The sequence below is a fragment of the Microcaecilia unicolor genome, chromosome 8, assembly GCF_901765095.1.
Source record: "Microcaecilia unicolor chromosome 8, aMicUni1.1, whole genome shotgun sequence".
Lineage (NCBI taxonomy): Eukaryota > Metazoa > Chordata > Amphibia > Gymnophiona > Siphonopidae > Microcaecilia > Microcaecilia unicolor.
The window spans coordinates 131,222,598-131,236,671 of NC_044038.1; the positions used below are offsets into that span (position 1 = coordinate 131,222,598).

The 14,074-nt window shown below is 41.8% G+C and overlaps 1 protein-coding gene across 1 annotated transcript in view; it reads right to left on the reverse strand.

Annotated features, from left to right (window-relative positions):
* Nucleotides 1-343: 343 nt before the first annotated feature.
* The window catches only part of LOC115476820 (proton-coupled amino acid transporter 1-like), a 147,265-nt gene continuing 133,534 nt past the window's right edge, over nucleotides 344-14,074 (reverse strand). The window contains exons 9-10 of the mRNA XM_030213395.1: nucleotides 6,222-6,391; nucleotides 344-573 (exon numbers count right to left, since the gene is read on the reverse strand). Coding sequence (XP_030069255.1) covers nucleotides 344-573; nucleotides 6,222-6,391 — 400 coding nt within the window. The remainder of the gene's footprint in view (nucleotides 574-6,221; nucleotides 6,392-14,074) is intronic.

Sequence of the window (14,074 nt, forward strand, 5' to 3'; positions counted from 1 at the left end):
AATTTCTTCAGGTTTGTGATGTCTCTAGTTGGACTGGAAAAGTGCTCTCGGTACACTGGGAAGTTGTAAGATTTGTACTGATCCTACTATTTTTTTTTTGAGGTTAGTAAAATATGTTAATGTTTGTCCTCTAACTTAGTGGACTCATTGAGTTTTGCTATTTGTAACTACAATTATGATGATTGAATGAACTGATGTAACTCCCTTTCCTTTATATTTGGTGAAATATTTCATTTTTTTGAAACCAGTGTATATTGCAAGAAATGTGAAAATCTTTAATAAAAAAGAAGAATCATGAACTAATAAAGGAGAAGGCACATATAATGTTAACATTGGTCGTGGCTTAACGAGATGCTAATTCCCATAGGGATACCGAAGTCCCCACCACAAATCCTAAACAGCCAATGAAAATAATCAAGATGTTCTTACAGATAGTGAAATGGCTAATGCCGTCTAAATAATAGGTGGCAAGCTCCAGACATGGTGGAATAATTAGTGTTAAAACATTGCTACCTGCAGAGCCCACCAGTGAAATCACAATGTCCAAATGGGGGACAAAAACAGCCACAGTACCTAAGGGAAAAAAAGAAACTCTTGTTAGTTACAGAAAAGTACTTAAGACTTATTAACTAGCAGAGACTAAAGGGGGAATGTTACTAAGCTACGGGAAAATATTGCATTTTACCATTGCTTAGTTTATCATGGGAGTCACTACCTACAGTAAGGTCTGCATAGGTCTCCACAAGTTCGGCACCAAAAATGATCACACTAAGCGTGAATTCTCTATCGGCAATCCTGTATTATTTCCATTGAAGAATACTAGAGTCCATTTATGCCAGATCAATAGAAGACATAAGCAGACGTGTAATGGTTGCACTTCAGCATGTAGTTTACAGTACTCCTCTGTAAGTTACAAGCATATATTTTAGACACATCCATAGCCTGCCTATGCCCCTCCCACTGTGAATGACCCAGAGTGGCAGCAGCCCAGAGGCCTCGCGTTGCTCAAATTCAGCTGCTGTTACCTCTGCTGGGATTTCCCTTGCCTTTTCAAGATTAATCTTGTGACCCCTGAAGCAGGTGGCTAGTCCACAGAAACATGGACCCGTGTTGGGTCTTTCTTTGGTTCCTTAATAAAGATTTTTCATCTGCTAGACTCATGAGTCACCCTCTACTATGTTGTATCTTGTTTCTTCATAGAGGTTTCTCCCTGTTTTCCTTGTGAAAGTTATAGAACACCACATAGCATTTTGCGTATGTTACTGTAACATTCTCCACATAAGTGCTAGTGTTCTATAACTTACCCACACAATTGGCTCCTAACTTCAGGCAAACTGTTATAGAATGAAGAGGTAAATCCCTTGCAAGCTGGGTTCTTCTGCAACCTGGGAGCATCGGACCACTAATGCATAGCTTAGTGCTTTCAAGGAGCTGGAATTGTATACATGGAGGGGATTTTCGAAAGGGACGTCCAAGTTTTGATGAGGATGTCCTCGCAAAACGTCCCGATCTAGGGGCGGAGAAACCTGTATTTTCGAAACAAGATGGACGTCCATCTTTCGTTTTGATAATACGGTCAGGGACGTCCAAATCCTGAAATGTGGTCGTCCCTAAATTTGGTCATTTCTGATTTTCGGCATTTGGTCATGGGAGGAGCCAGCATTTGTAGTGCACTGGTCCCCCTGACATGCCAGGACACCAACTGGGCACCCTAGGGGGGCACTGCAGTGAACTTCATAAATTGCTCCCAGGAACATAGCTCCCTTACCTTGTGTGCTGAGCCCCCCAAACCCACTACCCACAACTGTACTCCACTACCATAGCCCTTACGGGTAAAGGGGGGCACCTAGATGTGGGTACAGTGGGTTTGTGGTGGGTTTTGGAGGGCTCGCTGTTTCCTCCACAAACGTAACAGGTAAGGCGGGATGGGCCTGGGTCCGCCTGCCTGAAGTGTACTGCACCCACTAAAACTGCTCCAGGGACCTGCATAACTGCTGTGATGGAGCTGAGTATGACATCTGAAGCTGGCAATCAATATTTTGAAAGATATTTTTTGAGGGTGGGAGGGGGTTAGTGACCACTGGGGGAGTAAGGGGAGGTCATCTCCGATTCTCTCTGGTGGTCATCTGGTCATTTCGGGCACCTTTTTGTGCCTTGGTCGTAAGAAAAACACAACCAGTTAAAGTCATCCAAGTATTCATCAGGGATATCCTTGTTTCTTTCAATTATGGGTTGAGGACGTCCACATGTTAGGCATGCCCAAGTCCGCTACGCCTCTGATATGCCCCCTTGAACTTTGGCCATCCATGCGATGGAAAGCAGTTGGGGACGTCCAAAATCAGCTTTCGATTATACCCATTTGGACGACCCTGGGAGAAGGGCATCCATCTTCTGATTTGTGTCGAAAGATGGGCTTCCTTGTCTTTAGAAAATGAGCCCAATAGTAGCCTCCACTCCCCTCCTGCAGACACCTTACCAAACCTTAGTCCAAGGCCCATCCACCCTCCTGAAGGATCTCCTTAAGGGTCACCGACCTCCTAATGACCCACTGTAGGCTCCTCACTCCCTATGTCCCCCCCCCCCCCCACCCCCACCTAAAGCCTACCTGAAGCAATCCCTGGTGTTTAAGTAGAATGGGATAGGAGAAATTTCCATATCAAGACAAAAAGGAACATTATTCTCTTATTTTTCAGCTTGACCCCCTGGTAGTAGCACTGCAAGCCTACAGCTAGGGGTCATGGATATTATTTTGAACCCTGAGCTGCAAGGGATAGGAGAGACTTGGGATTATTCCTTCTTTAGTCCACTGGATCACCAGGGATTGCTTCATGGAGATCCAGGTGTTCTATTAGGGATGGAAGACCTATGAGGAGTGGTCCTCATTGACCTGTTTCTAGCCAGATCCTAGGGTCTACTCAATCCTTATCTTTCTTGACCTATCTGCTGCTATTTACACTGTTGATCACCACCTACTCCTTGATACACTGCCCTTAATTGGATTTCAGGGCTCTGTTTTGTCTCGGTTTTCTTCTTATCTCTCCTATTACACTTTTAGTCTATTTTCTGGTGGATCCTCCTCTACTGGTATCCTACTCTCAGTCGTTGCACCTCAGGGTTCTATCTTGGGAACTCTTCTCTCTATATACTTATTCCCTTAGTGCTCTGATTTCCTCTTGTAGTTTTCCGTATCATCTTTACACTGATGATTCCCACATCTACCTCTCCACACCAGAAATTTCACCAGGAATCGAGGCCCAAGTTTCAGCCTGTTTGTCTGGACATTGCTGCCTGGATGTCTCATCATCATCTGAAACCAAATGTGGCCAAGGCTGAGCTTCTTGTCTTTCCCCTTAAACCCACCTTTCCTCTTCCCCCATTCTTTACTGTATTTCTGTTGATAAAACTCTCATCCTCCTTGTCTCATCAGCTTGCAGGTTTCTTCTCTAACGTTATCTGCCTGCTTGCACAGCTGGGTTAATAAAGGCTGAGCAATCCTCTCAATTAGACCTCATTGCTCTTTCTTTTTTTATAGTCCATTCTCTGGATTCTATAAAGGTTGCCCAAATTTGGGCACGATCCAAAGATGTGTGTGCAACTTAATTGGTTAACAAGCCAATAGCAATTAATAATTGGACACTAACAACCAATTGTTGATGTTAATTGGCACCAGTTGGGGTTTTTGTGTGCATCTGCCTGTGCATCATTCTATAATGAGGGGTGCCCAACTTTCATAGCGTGCAATCCAAAAAAGGGGGAATGGCCATGGGAGGGGCATGGGTGGGTCAGGGGTATTCCAAAAAGTTATAGGGGATGAACACCCAACTTGTGCACCAGGATTTACACCAGGTTTCAGTTAGTGTACGTCCTCATGTCCAAAACTGGGCACAGGAATCTGTGCTACGCACTATTCGATAAAGAGAGCTTAGCCCGGAGCGCCCTTTATAGGACAGTGCTGAGCGCAGACTTTTCCCAACATCTAATTTTTGGTGCCATTTACTGAATCAGGCCCCATACGTGCAGTTCTGGGTGCTGATAAATTGCCCACGTATCAGCTGGATCGTTTTATAAAAGCTAGTTTCTGCATGTTAAATATTGCTTTAGTTGTAGAAATGCTTTTGAAAATTACTTTCAAAGCATTTGCACCTTTTCTTTGATTCTCAGATTACAGCATTGTGATCTGAAGAAAGAGACTGGGTTCAAATAACTTAGGGGCAATAGACATTGAGGGGCATAATTGAACGAAAACGTCTATCTCCATGGGCGTTTATCTCCGAGAACGGGTCTGTGAAGGGGCGGACCGAACCGTATTTTCAAAAAAAATAGACGTCCATGTTTTATTCGACAATTTGTGAGCTGGGCGTTTTTGTTTTTCAGTGATAATGAAAAATGAAAGCGCCCAACTCAAAAACGAATAAATCCAAGGCAGTTGTTCGTGGGAGGGGCCAGGATTTGTAGTGCACTGGTCCCCCTCACATGCCAGGACACCAACCGGGCACCCTAGGGGGCACTTTTACAAAAACAAAAAAAAAGGTCAAAGAGCTCCCAGGTGCATAGCACCCTTCCCTTGTATGTTGAGCCCCCCCAAATCCCCCTCAAAACCCACTGCCCACAAGTCTACACCATTACTACTACTGTGAAGGGGGGCACCTACATGTGGGTACAGTGGGTTGGGGGGGGTTGGACGACTAAGCATTAAGCAGCACAATTGTAACAGGTAGGGGGGGGGATGGGCCTGGGTCCACCTGCCTGAAGTCCACTGCATCCCCTAACAACTGCTCCAGGGACCTGCATACTGCTGCCAGGGAGGTGGGTATGACATTTGAGGGTGAAAATAAAAAGTTGTGAAACATCATTTTTTGTGGTGGGAGGGGGTTAGTGACCACTGGGGGAGTTAGGGGAGGTCATCCCCGATTCCCTCTGGTGGTAATCTGGTCATTTAGGGCACTTTTTGGGGCCTTATTCGTGAAAAAACAGGGTCCAGGAAAAGTGCCCTAAATTCTAGCTACAAACGCATACTTTTTTTCCATTATCGGCGAAAGACGCCCATCTCTGTTCGGGTGATAACCACGCCCCAGTCCCGCCTTCACCACGCCTCCGACACGCCCCCGTCAACTTTGTACGCTTCCGCGATGGAGTGCAGTTGAAAACATCCAAGTTCGGCTTTCGATTATACCACGTTATTCGTTTTTGGGAGATAAACGCCTATCTCCCGATTTAGGTCGCAATATAGGCGTTTTTGTCTTTCGATTATAAGCTGGACTATATCCTCTGCCAGGATTTAATGTGTATATCACAGAACTTAATCTGACCAAGCCTGAATCACAACAGGCCGAAGCCATCAATACTAACTCCCTACGTTAGAAACATTCACTGCTGATCATCAGCCAAGAATTAAGACTGTGAGCCTGAACCTGATACAGAGCGTTGAAAGCATACAATGACTCAGTTATCATAATGAATAGGGGAATTCCATCCTCTGTTGGGATATCTGAGGCTGATGTAATCCAGTATCTCTGGTCAGTGTTTATCCAAGGTATTATTGGGCCTTGAAGGTCATAACTGATAAGAAGTTGCATATAAGGACATGGAAGACTCGGTACTCTATCTCTGTGATCCATCTCTGAGTTGCATTGCTCTTACTGGATTGGGTCAAGCTACCATCATAAAGAAGACGGCTCTAATGGTGTCTGCAGGTCATATATTTTAAGAATTGGGATACATGGGTTGTTACCAGATTTTATTTAAAATTGAAGTGTGCATTTAAATCAAGGACATCCTGCTTGTTTGTGCTTATTGTAGGTATTAGTGTCATGAAATCTGTTCTGCTATATGTTGCTGTTCTTCTGAATTGCTTTGTAATAAACTTTCATCTATCCTAGTTCTCTCCTAATCAGTCAGCTTAATTATCAGCAAATAAAGGGTTTGTAACTCAGGAACCTCCAATCTTGGCATGCCCAGCCCCTGGACTTATTTCTTCTAACTGTGCACACCTCACTGTGATTGTCGCTCACAACATGAATGGGATCAAAGTATAACTAACTGCTAGACCACCTTTACATCCTCTTCATCAGTTTTTACTTAGTAGGTAGCTGAGGGCAGGAAAGTTTCAGAGAGACCTTGGACGTCCTGAAAGTTAATTTCCTTCCTCCGTCCACACTGCACCTTTCCCTTTGGTAAGAAATGAGGAAGAAGAAATGTGGAACTAAAAAATGTATACTTACCAGTGAAAAACACCATAAGAACACGTAAAGATAACTGCACTGCTTTTGTGAACCTTTCCTGCACTCGAGATGTGGCAATTGGGATAATGATTTCAGCAGCAACATAGAACTGCAGTGCATATGAGATGAATACTGCAAAGCAGTAGAGCAGTTTCACAGACTGATACAACCTGTATAGAAGGAAAACAGACTTCCATTATACAGCTGACATTATATGGCTCTAGTGAAAAGGATTATTCTAGACTAGAGGTTCTCAACCCAGTCCTCAGGACACACTTAGCCAGTCAGATTTTCAAGATATCCACAATGAATATGAATAAGATAAATTTGCATACAATACCTCCATTCTGCATGTTTATTGTCAGCATTCTGAAAATCTGACTGGCTAGGTGAGTATCAAAAGACTGGGTTGAAAACCCCTGCCTAGACTTTAACCCCCCACCCCCACACACACACACTACCACCATCACCTATTCGATAATTTTAGCACTTAAATGTAAGCACCATTTGATCACCTTCATGCTCAGTTCTATTCTATAATTTTGGGGCACAATTTGCTTAGGGGCCCTTAAACCCCCCCACCCCCACCCCGGAAATGGCTTGCGCAGTGGTAACCCAGCAGTAACCGGCCCGTTGCACGCTGCACTTTCTTTGATCCTGATCAGTTGAAGGACTTTTTGGCAGCTAGCTCCTGAACCTTGAGAAGCACCTGAGTGAAGCCTGCATTTAGATATCTAAGCCCTCAATTCTTTGATATATTTCCTTTATAACCTAGTCTCAAGGGTTTATTTCTTTTTGGATTCTCCTCCATTTTTTGGACTGTAATGCAGTTGCACTAAGTGTCCTCTGGCTATGTTGACGCTTTCTGTTTCTCTATTTGCATATAAACCAACATTGTGTTAAGCTAAAAGTTACTTAATGGCTGTTACTTCACTAGATATGCACACTCAAAGTACTGGATTTTAGACAAACTGATTTTAGTAAAATGGGAGAGTACCTGAAGAAGGAGCTGATGGCATGGGAATGCATAGATGACGTGGAAAATCAGTGGTCCAAGCTGAAGGCTGCTATAAATATGGCAACTGATCTTTACATGAGGAAAGTAAAAAAAAAAAAAACCAAGAGAAACAGGAAGCTGAAAAAATAAGAGCAAAAGAGGCTACATACAAGAAGAACGCAATGAGAAGATCACGGAAAAGATCGGATTAAACTCAAAGAAGTGAAGAGGGAAATACGGCTAGCGAAAGTGTGGGCAGTAGAAGAAATGGCTAAAGAGGTAAAGAGAAGTGATTACCTTTTTCAGATATATTGGAGAAAGGATAAAAGATAGAAATGGAATTGCAAGACTGAAAGATAGTGAGAATGGCTATGTGGAGAGTGATGGGGGTAAAGTGAACATGCTAAACAATTACTTCTCTTCACTGTTCACGGAAGAAAATCCTGGAGAAGGACTGCGGTCGGCTGCCGAGGAAATATCTGGGAACAGAGTGGATATTGCGTCATTTATGGAAGACAACGTTTATAAACGGCTTGAAAATCTGTACTTGGACAAAGCAATGGGGCCAGATGGGATACATCCCAGGATACTGAGGGAGCTCAGAGAAGTCCTGGCGGGACCTCTTACAGATTTATTTAATACATCTTTAGAGATGGGAGAGGTTCCATGGGATTGGAGATGAGTGGATGTGGTCCTCCTTCACAAAAGCAGAGACAGGGAAGAAGTGGGAAACTACAGACTGGTAATTCTCATGTTGGTGGTAGGAAAAATAATGGAGTCACTGAGGAAAGAGAGGATAGATAATTTTCTAGAAGTCAACAGGTTACAGAATTCGAGGCAACATGGCTTTACCAAAGGAAAATCCTGCCAAATGAATCTTATTGACTTCTGACTGGGTGACCAATGAACTGGATGAAGGACATGCGCTAGATGTAATCTATCGGATTTCAGCAAAGCCTTTGATACGGTCCCTCACAGAAGACTCGTGAATAAGCTGAGAGAGCTGAACTTAGGACCCAAAGTGGTGAACTGGATAAGAAACTGGTTGACCAACAAGCAGCAGAGGGTGGTGGTAAACTGAATCCGCTCGGAGGAAAGGAAGGTGATCAGTGGAGTTCCTCAGGGGTTGGTGCTGGGGCCGATTCTGTTTAATATATTTGTGAAAGATGTTGAAGGGTTAGAAGGAAAGGTTTGCCTTTTGCAGACGACACAAAGATAGCCAATAGAGTGGCTACCCTGGAGGGAGTAGAAACAATGAGAAGGTATCTCCAAGCATTAGAAGAATGGTCGAGGGTCTGGCAGTTAAAATTTAATGCTAAGAAGTTCAATGTGATGCACTTGGGGTGGAGAAACCCAAAAGAGAGTTACCAGATAGGAGGAGAGTGATTAGTAAGCTCAACTCAGGAGAGAAACCTTGGGGTGATGATGTCCGAGTATCTGAAGGTGAAGAAACATTACACAAGGCAGCGGCCATGGCCAGAAGGATGCTAGGCTGCATAGACGGGTATAACCAGAAGACAGGAGGTGTTGATGCTCCTGTACAAGTCGTTGGTGAGGCCCCACTTGGAGTATTGTGTTCAGTAAAAAGACTTGAGGCGGTGAAAAGGAGAGCTACAAAAATGGTATGGGATTTGCATTGCAAACCGTATGAGGAGAGACTTGCTGACCTGAACTTGTATACCCTAGAGGAAAGGATAAACAGGGTTAACATGATACAGATGTTCAAATATTTGAAAGATATTAATCCGCAAACAAACCTCTTCCAGAGAGAAGGCAGTAGAACTAGAGGACATGAATTGAGGTTGAAGGAGGGCAGACTCAGAAATGATGTCAGAAAGTATGTTTTCACGGAGAGGGTGGTAGATGCTTGGAATGCCCTCTTGTGGGTGGTGGTGGAGATGAAAACGGTAACGGAATTCAAAAATGCACAGGATAAGCACAAAGAATACTGTTTAGAAAAAATGGATCCACGGAATCTTAACAGAGATTGGGCAGCAACACTGGTAACTGGGGAGCAAAGCCAGTGCTGGGCAGACTTCTACAGTCTGTGCCCTGAAAATGGCAAGGACAGATCAAGACAGATATACATATAGTAACATAGTAGATGACGGCAGAAAAAGACCTACATGGTCAATCCAGTCTGCCAAACAAGATAAACTCATATGTGCTACTTTTTGTGTATACCTTACCTTGATTTGTACCTGTCCTTTTCAGGGCACAGACCGTGGAAGTCTGCCCAGCACTATCCCCGCCTCCCAACCACCAGCCCCGCCTCCCACCACCGGCTCTGCCACTGACTGTATAAGTCTGCCCAGCACTATCCCCGCCTCCCGCCACCGGCTGTGCCACCCAATCTCGGCTAAGCTCCTTAGGATCTATTCCTTCTGAACAGGATTCCTTTATGTTTATCCCACGTGTGCTTGAATTCTATTACCGTTTTCATTTCCACCACCTCCCGTGGGAGGGCATTCCAAGCATCCACTACTCTCTCCGTGAAAAAATACTTCCTGACATTTTTCTTGAGTCTGCCCCCCTTCAATCTCATTTCATGTCCTCTCGTTCTACCTCCTTTGTATCTCCGGAAAAGGTTCGTTTGCGGATTAATACTTTTCAAATATTTGAACGTCTGTATCATATCACCCATTTCTCCTTTCTTCCAGAGTATACATGTTCAGGTCATCAAGTCTCTCCTCATATGTCTTGTAACGCAAATCCCATACCAAGTATCACATACCATGTATAATGAGTTTATCATGTTGGGCAGACTGGATGGACCACACAGGTCTTTTATCTGCTGTCATAGACTATGTTACTATGTTATCTCTTTCATATTATTGGTATTACAACATGCTCCATACTGTGCTCATGCCATTAGCAAACCAATGGTTGATATCTATGTTAGTGTTTATTCACACTCATTATACCACTAGGAATCAGTGCTAAGTAGCTGTGATCTACTGGGCTCTTCAACCCATGGGTTTTGCATTATGCATTTTTTGTGTGCATAATGTTCTGTTACATTTGAATACCTTGGTTATTTACACATCTGACGTGACTTTGTTTTTTGTTGTGCACTGTATAATCAAATATTCTCATTCTGTTCCTCGATATTAATTGCATGTTACCCAAATGGCTGTCACTTTTATTTCCCTTAATGTTAAGGGTTTTGATAATCCCATAAAACTTCTGACCCATCTTTCCAGACAATCACCAGACTTCATTTTATTTCAAAGAACACATTTATCTGCTATTGAAACCAGCAAATTATGGACCAAATGGTTTCCCCCCTGCTGATGATTTTAAAAAATGCAGCCATTTTAATTAGGAAAATATCCCATATAATGCTAGCATCTCAATCCAATGATTCCATGGGTTGTTGTGTTCAGAGCACAGTAGAAATTAATGGTAATCTTTTAACCATAATTAACATCTATTGCCCTGACATTTTCAGACAATAGCAGATTTAATTGCTAACAAAAGCAATGTGCCTTGTATTCTATGTGGTGGCTTTAACTTAATTCAGAATCCCAACATTGATAGGAAATCCAAAGTTCCTTTTAAAAAAATCTAAGGCTTGGTACACTTTGCAGGATATAATGGTGCAACTAAAGTTAAACAATGTATGGAGACATATGCTTATAAATGATCATGATTCTTCCTTTTTTTCTCCTCCCCCACAACACCTGCTTCCGCATTGATTATTTCTTGATCACTAACAACTATTAGACATGGTGTGTCATTCTAGTATTAAACAAGTAACCCTATCTGACCATACCCACATTATATTCAAATTATCAGATGTTGGGAAACCCCAGCTTAAAACTGCTTGGCGCGTTAATGCTAGCTTCACCCCAGTTTTCAGGAACATGTTGCTGGCGCTATTAAAGAATACTTTCAGTTCAATACCCTAAAAGACACAAACTGGACAATTCTCTGAGATGCGCTCAAAGCATATGTCAGAGAGGTCATCAAAAGTTTTTCTGTTTCTAAGCAGAAAAAAGCAGAATGCTGAACTAAATGCTCTTGAATCCTCATAAAACTTTTGGAGCACTTGCATCAAGCTAACCCTTCAGACATGAATACATCTCAGAACTTAAAAAGGCACATTTTGCTTACAATTCTATCCTTGCTAAGAAGGCCAGTAAGAATATATTTATGCAGTCAGCTCAATATTATGCTGAAAGTAACAAAAGTTACTTCTAGCTAATTACTTAAAATCCAGATCAGAGAGGAATGATATAGCAGCGATTAAAGATGAAAATAATAACTTGTTAACCACAAAGGAGGATATCATTCATAGAGTCAGATTGTTTTACACCTCTAAAGTTTTATACATCTGAAGTAGATTTTGCTAATACTGAATTATCTTTTCTTAACGATCTTGAGTATTCCACTTTGTCTTAATCTGAAAGCAAGATATTATTCAAATTCAAACCCATCACTGAGGCTGATTTCATTACTGCACTAAAAGGTATGGCTAAGAAAAAAGGCTCCAGGGCCTGATGGCCTAACCTTAGACTTTTACCTCACCTTTAAATCATTATTGGTTCCTATATTAAGCTTCTTTATTTCACATATCTTATCAATATGTGGATATACATGCCACCTTTACTGAGGCCACAATAATTGTGTTAGTAAAACCTGGCAAGGACTCTCAAATGGTCCAGAATTACAGACCTCTATCCTTAATTAACCTATTTGCCAAAATATTTGCAGATAATTAGCTTTGGTAATACCAACTGTAACCTAACAGTGATCAGACTGGTCACTTTTCCACTGACAATACCAGGTTATTTAGTATTGCTCTCAAATGGTCCAGAATTACAGACCTCTATCCTTAATTAACCTATTTGCCAAAATATTTGCAGATAATTAGCTTTGGTAATACCAACTGTAACCTAACAGTGATCAGACTGGTCACTTTTCCACTGACAATACCAGGTTATTTAGTATTGCTACAAGCTCAGATTACCAATGATCCCTATGTAGTTATAAGGTTAGACGCTGAGAAAACATTTGATCGCATGGAATGGCCCTTTCTTTTTTATGTTTTGCAGTGGTTTGAATTTTCCCCAGTGATTATTAACATGATTCAAATTCTTTACACTGCCCCATCCACTAAACACCAAATTAATAATGTAGCCTCAGTTTCTTTTTATCCTATGCATGGTACAAGATAGGGGTGCCCTTTATCTCTCTTATTATTTAGCCTTGCTTTAGAACCTCTTAATTGCTATCTGATTATCTTCTCTCATCAAGGATCTCAGTAGATGATGTCCTTTTGTATACCATCTCATAGTATGTACCTGCCATTTTAGATATCTCAAATTACTCAGCTATTTCTGGTAACAAATTGAATTCCAATAAAACTGAACTGATCTCTCTTAATTGGCTTCATGCAAATACAACATTGAACAATATCAATTTCAATGGTCTCCTACCACCATGAAATATCTGGGTATTTACTTTGGACCCAAAATTCACGACACAGTTCAATTAAACACTGAACATTGTATAAATTCTACCTCTGCTTTGGTTAAAAGATGGTCTCCCCTTTGCTTGACATGGTGGGGAAGACTGAATACTATTAAAATGATGATAGTCCCAAGCTTAATTACAAGCTCACTATGCTTCCTGTCTTGCTACATCCTAATACATACAAATCCCTTGAAAAGATTCTCTCAAAATTTTATGGCCCATGCCTTAAGGTGATTAAAAAGTACAAAAACTCGTGGAGGGGTTAATTTCCCTAGCTTATTATCACATAGCTTTCCTGGTGCAACAAAGTGCATCATGGATTACTGTTACTGATTTACTGAATGCCCCAATGTAGCTACAATTTGAAGTGGAAAGATGGAATAACACTCAATTACGTTTTCTGCCATGGGTGTTTCAGGAGAAACAAAAATTTAGTCCCCCCCCCCCCCCCCCGTTTAGTAAGCCGCACTAGTGGCTGCCCTGTGCTAATGCATTGCCATTGCCATGTGGCTTAGTAAATGGGGGGGGGGGGGGGTTAATGTTTTATTGTCTTCTACTCAAACAGCTTTCAAAGAAATTGATTCGCGTGTTAAAATAACTTGGGCTTCCACCAAATATTCACATTTGGAATAATCCTGTGTTTCAAATTCATAATAAATGCGTGAGCTGGCTGACTTGGCAAAAAAGAGGATATGGGTTTTGAATCACTTGCTGGACAACGGCATTTGGATATCATTTGACATTGTGAAATCTAAATATAATTTGGTATCTCACTTTTATTACCAATAGCTACAACTTAAACACTGCATTTCATCAAGAAAAAATACAAAAATATCTGTCTAGGACTAGGGGGCACGCAATGAAGCTATTAAGTAGTAAATTTAATACAATTCTGAGAAAATATTTCTTCACTCGACAAGTAATTAAACTCTGGAATTTGTTGCTAGAGAATGTGGTAAAAGCAGTTAGCTTAGCAGAGTTTAAAATAGGTTTGGCTAACTTCCTAAAAGAAAAGTCCATAAGCCATTATTAAGATGGACTTGGGGAAAATCCGCTGCTTATTTCTAGGATAAGCAGCATAAAATCTATTTTACTATTTTGGGATCTTGCCAGGTACTTGTAACCTGGACTGGCCACTGTTGGAAACAGGAAACTGGGCTTGATGAACCTTCGATCTTTGGTCTGTCCCCACTTATATTCTTATGTCTTCTGCTCGCCGTAGTTGTTGGGAACTGTGTGATTGACTGTCCGCTGGAACCAGTGCTGCTTCCAAATGGTATAAATTGTTACAACCATAGTCATTTGTTAATGCTTCAGGTGTGGAAGCCATCTGGGAAAATGATTTGGATGTCACCTTGTCTGCTGATCAATGGCAATC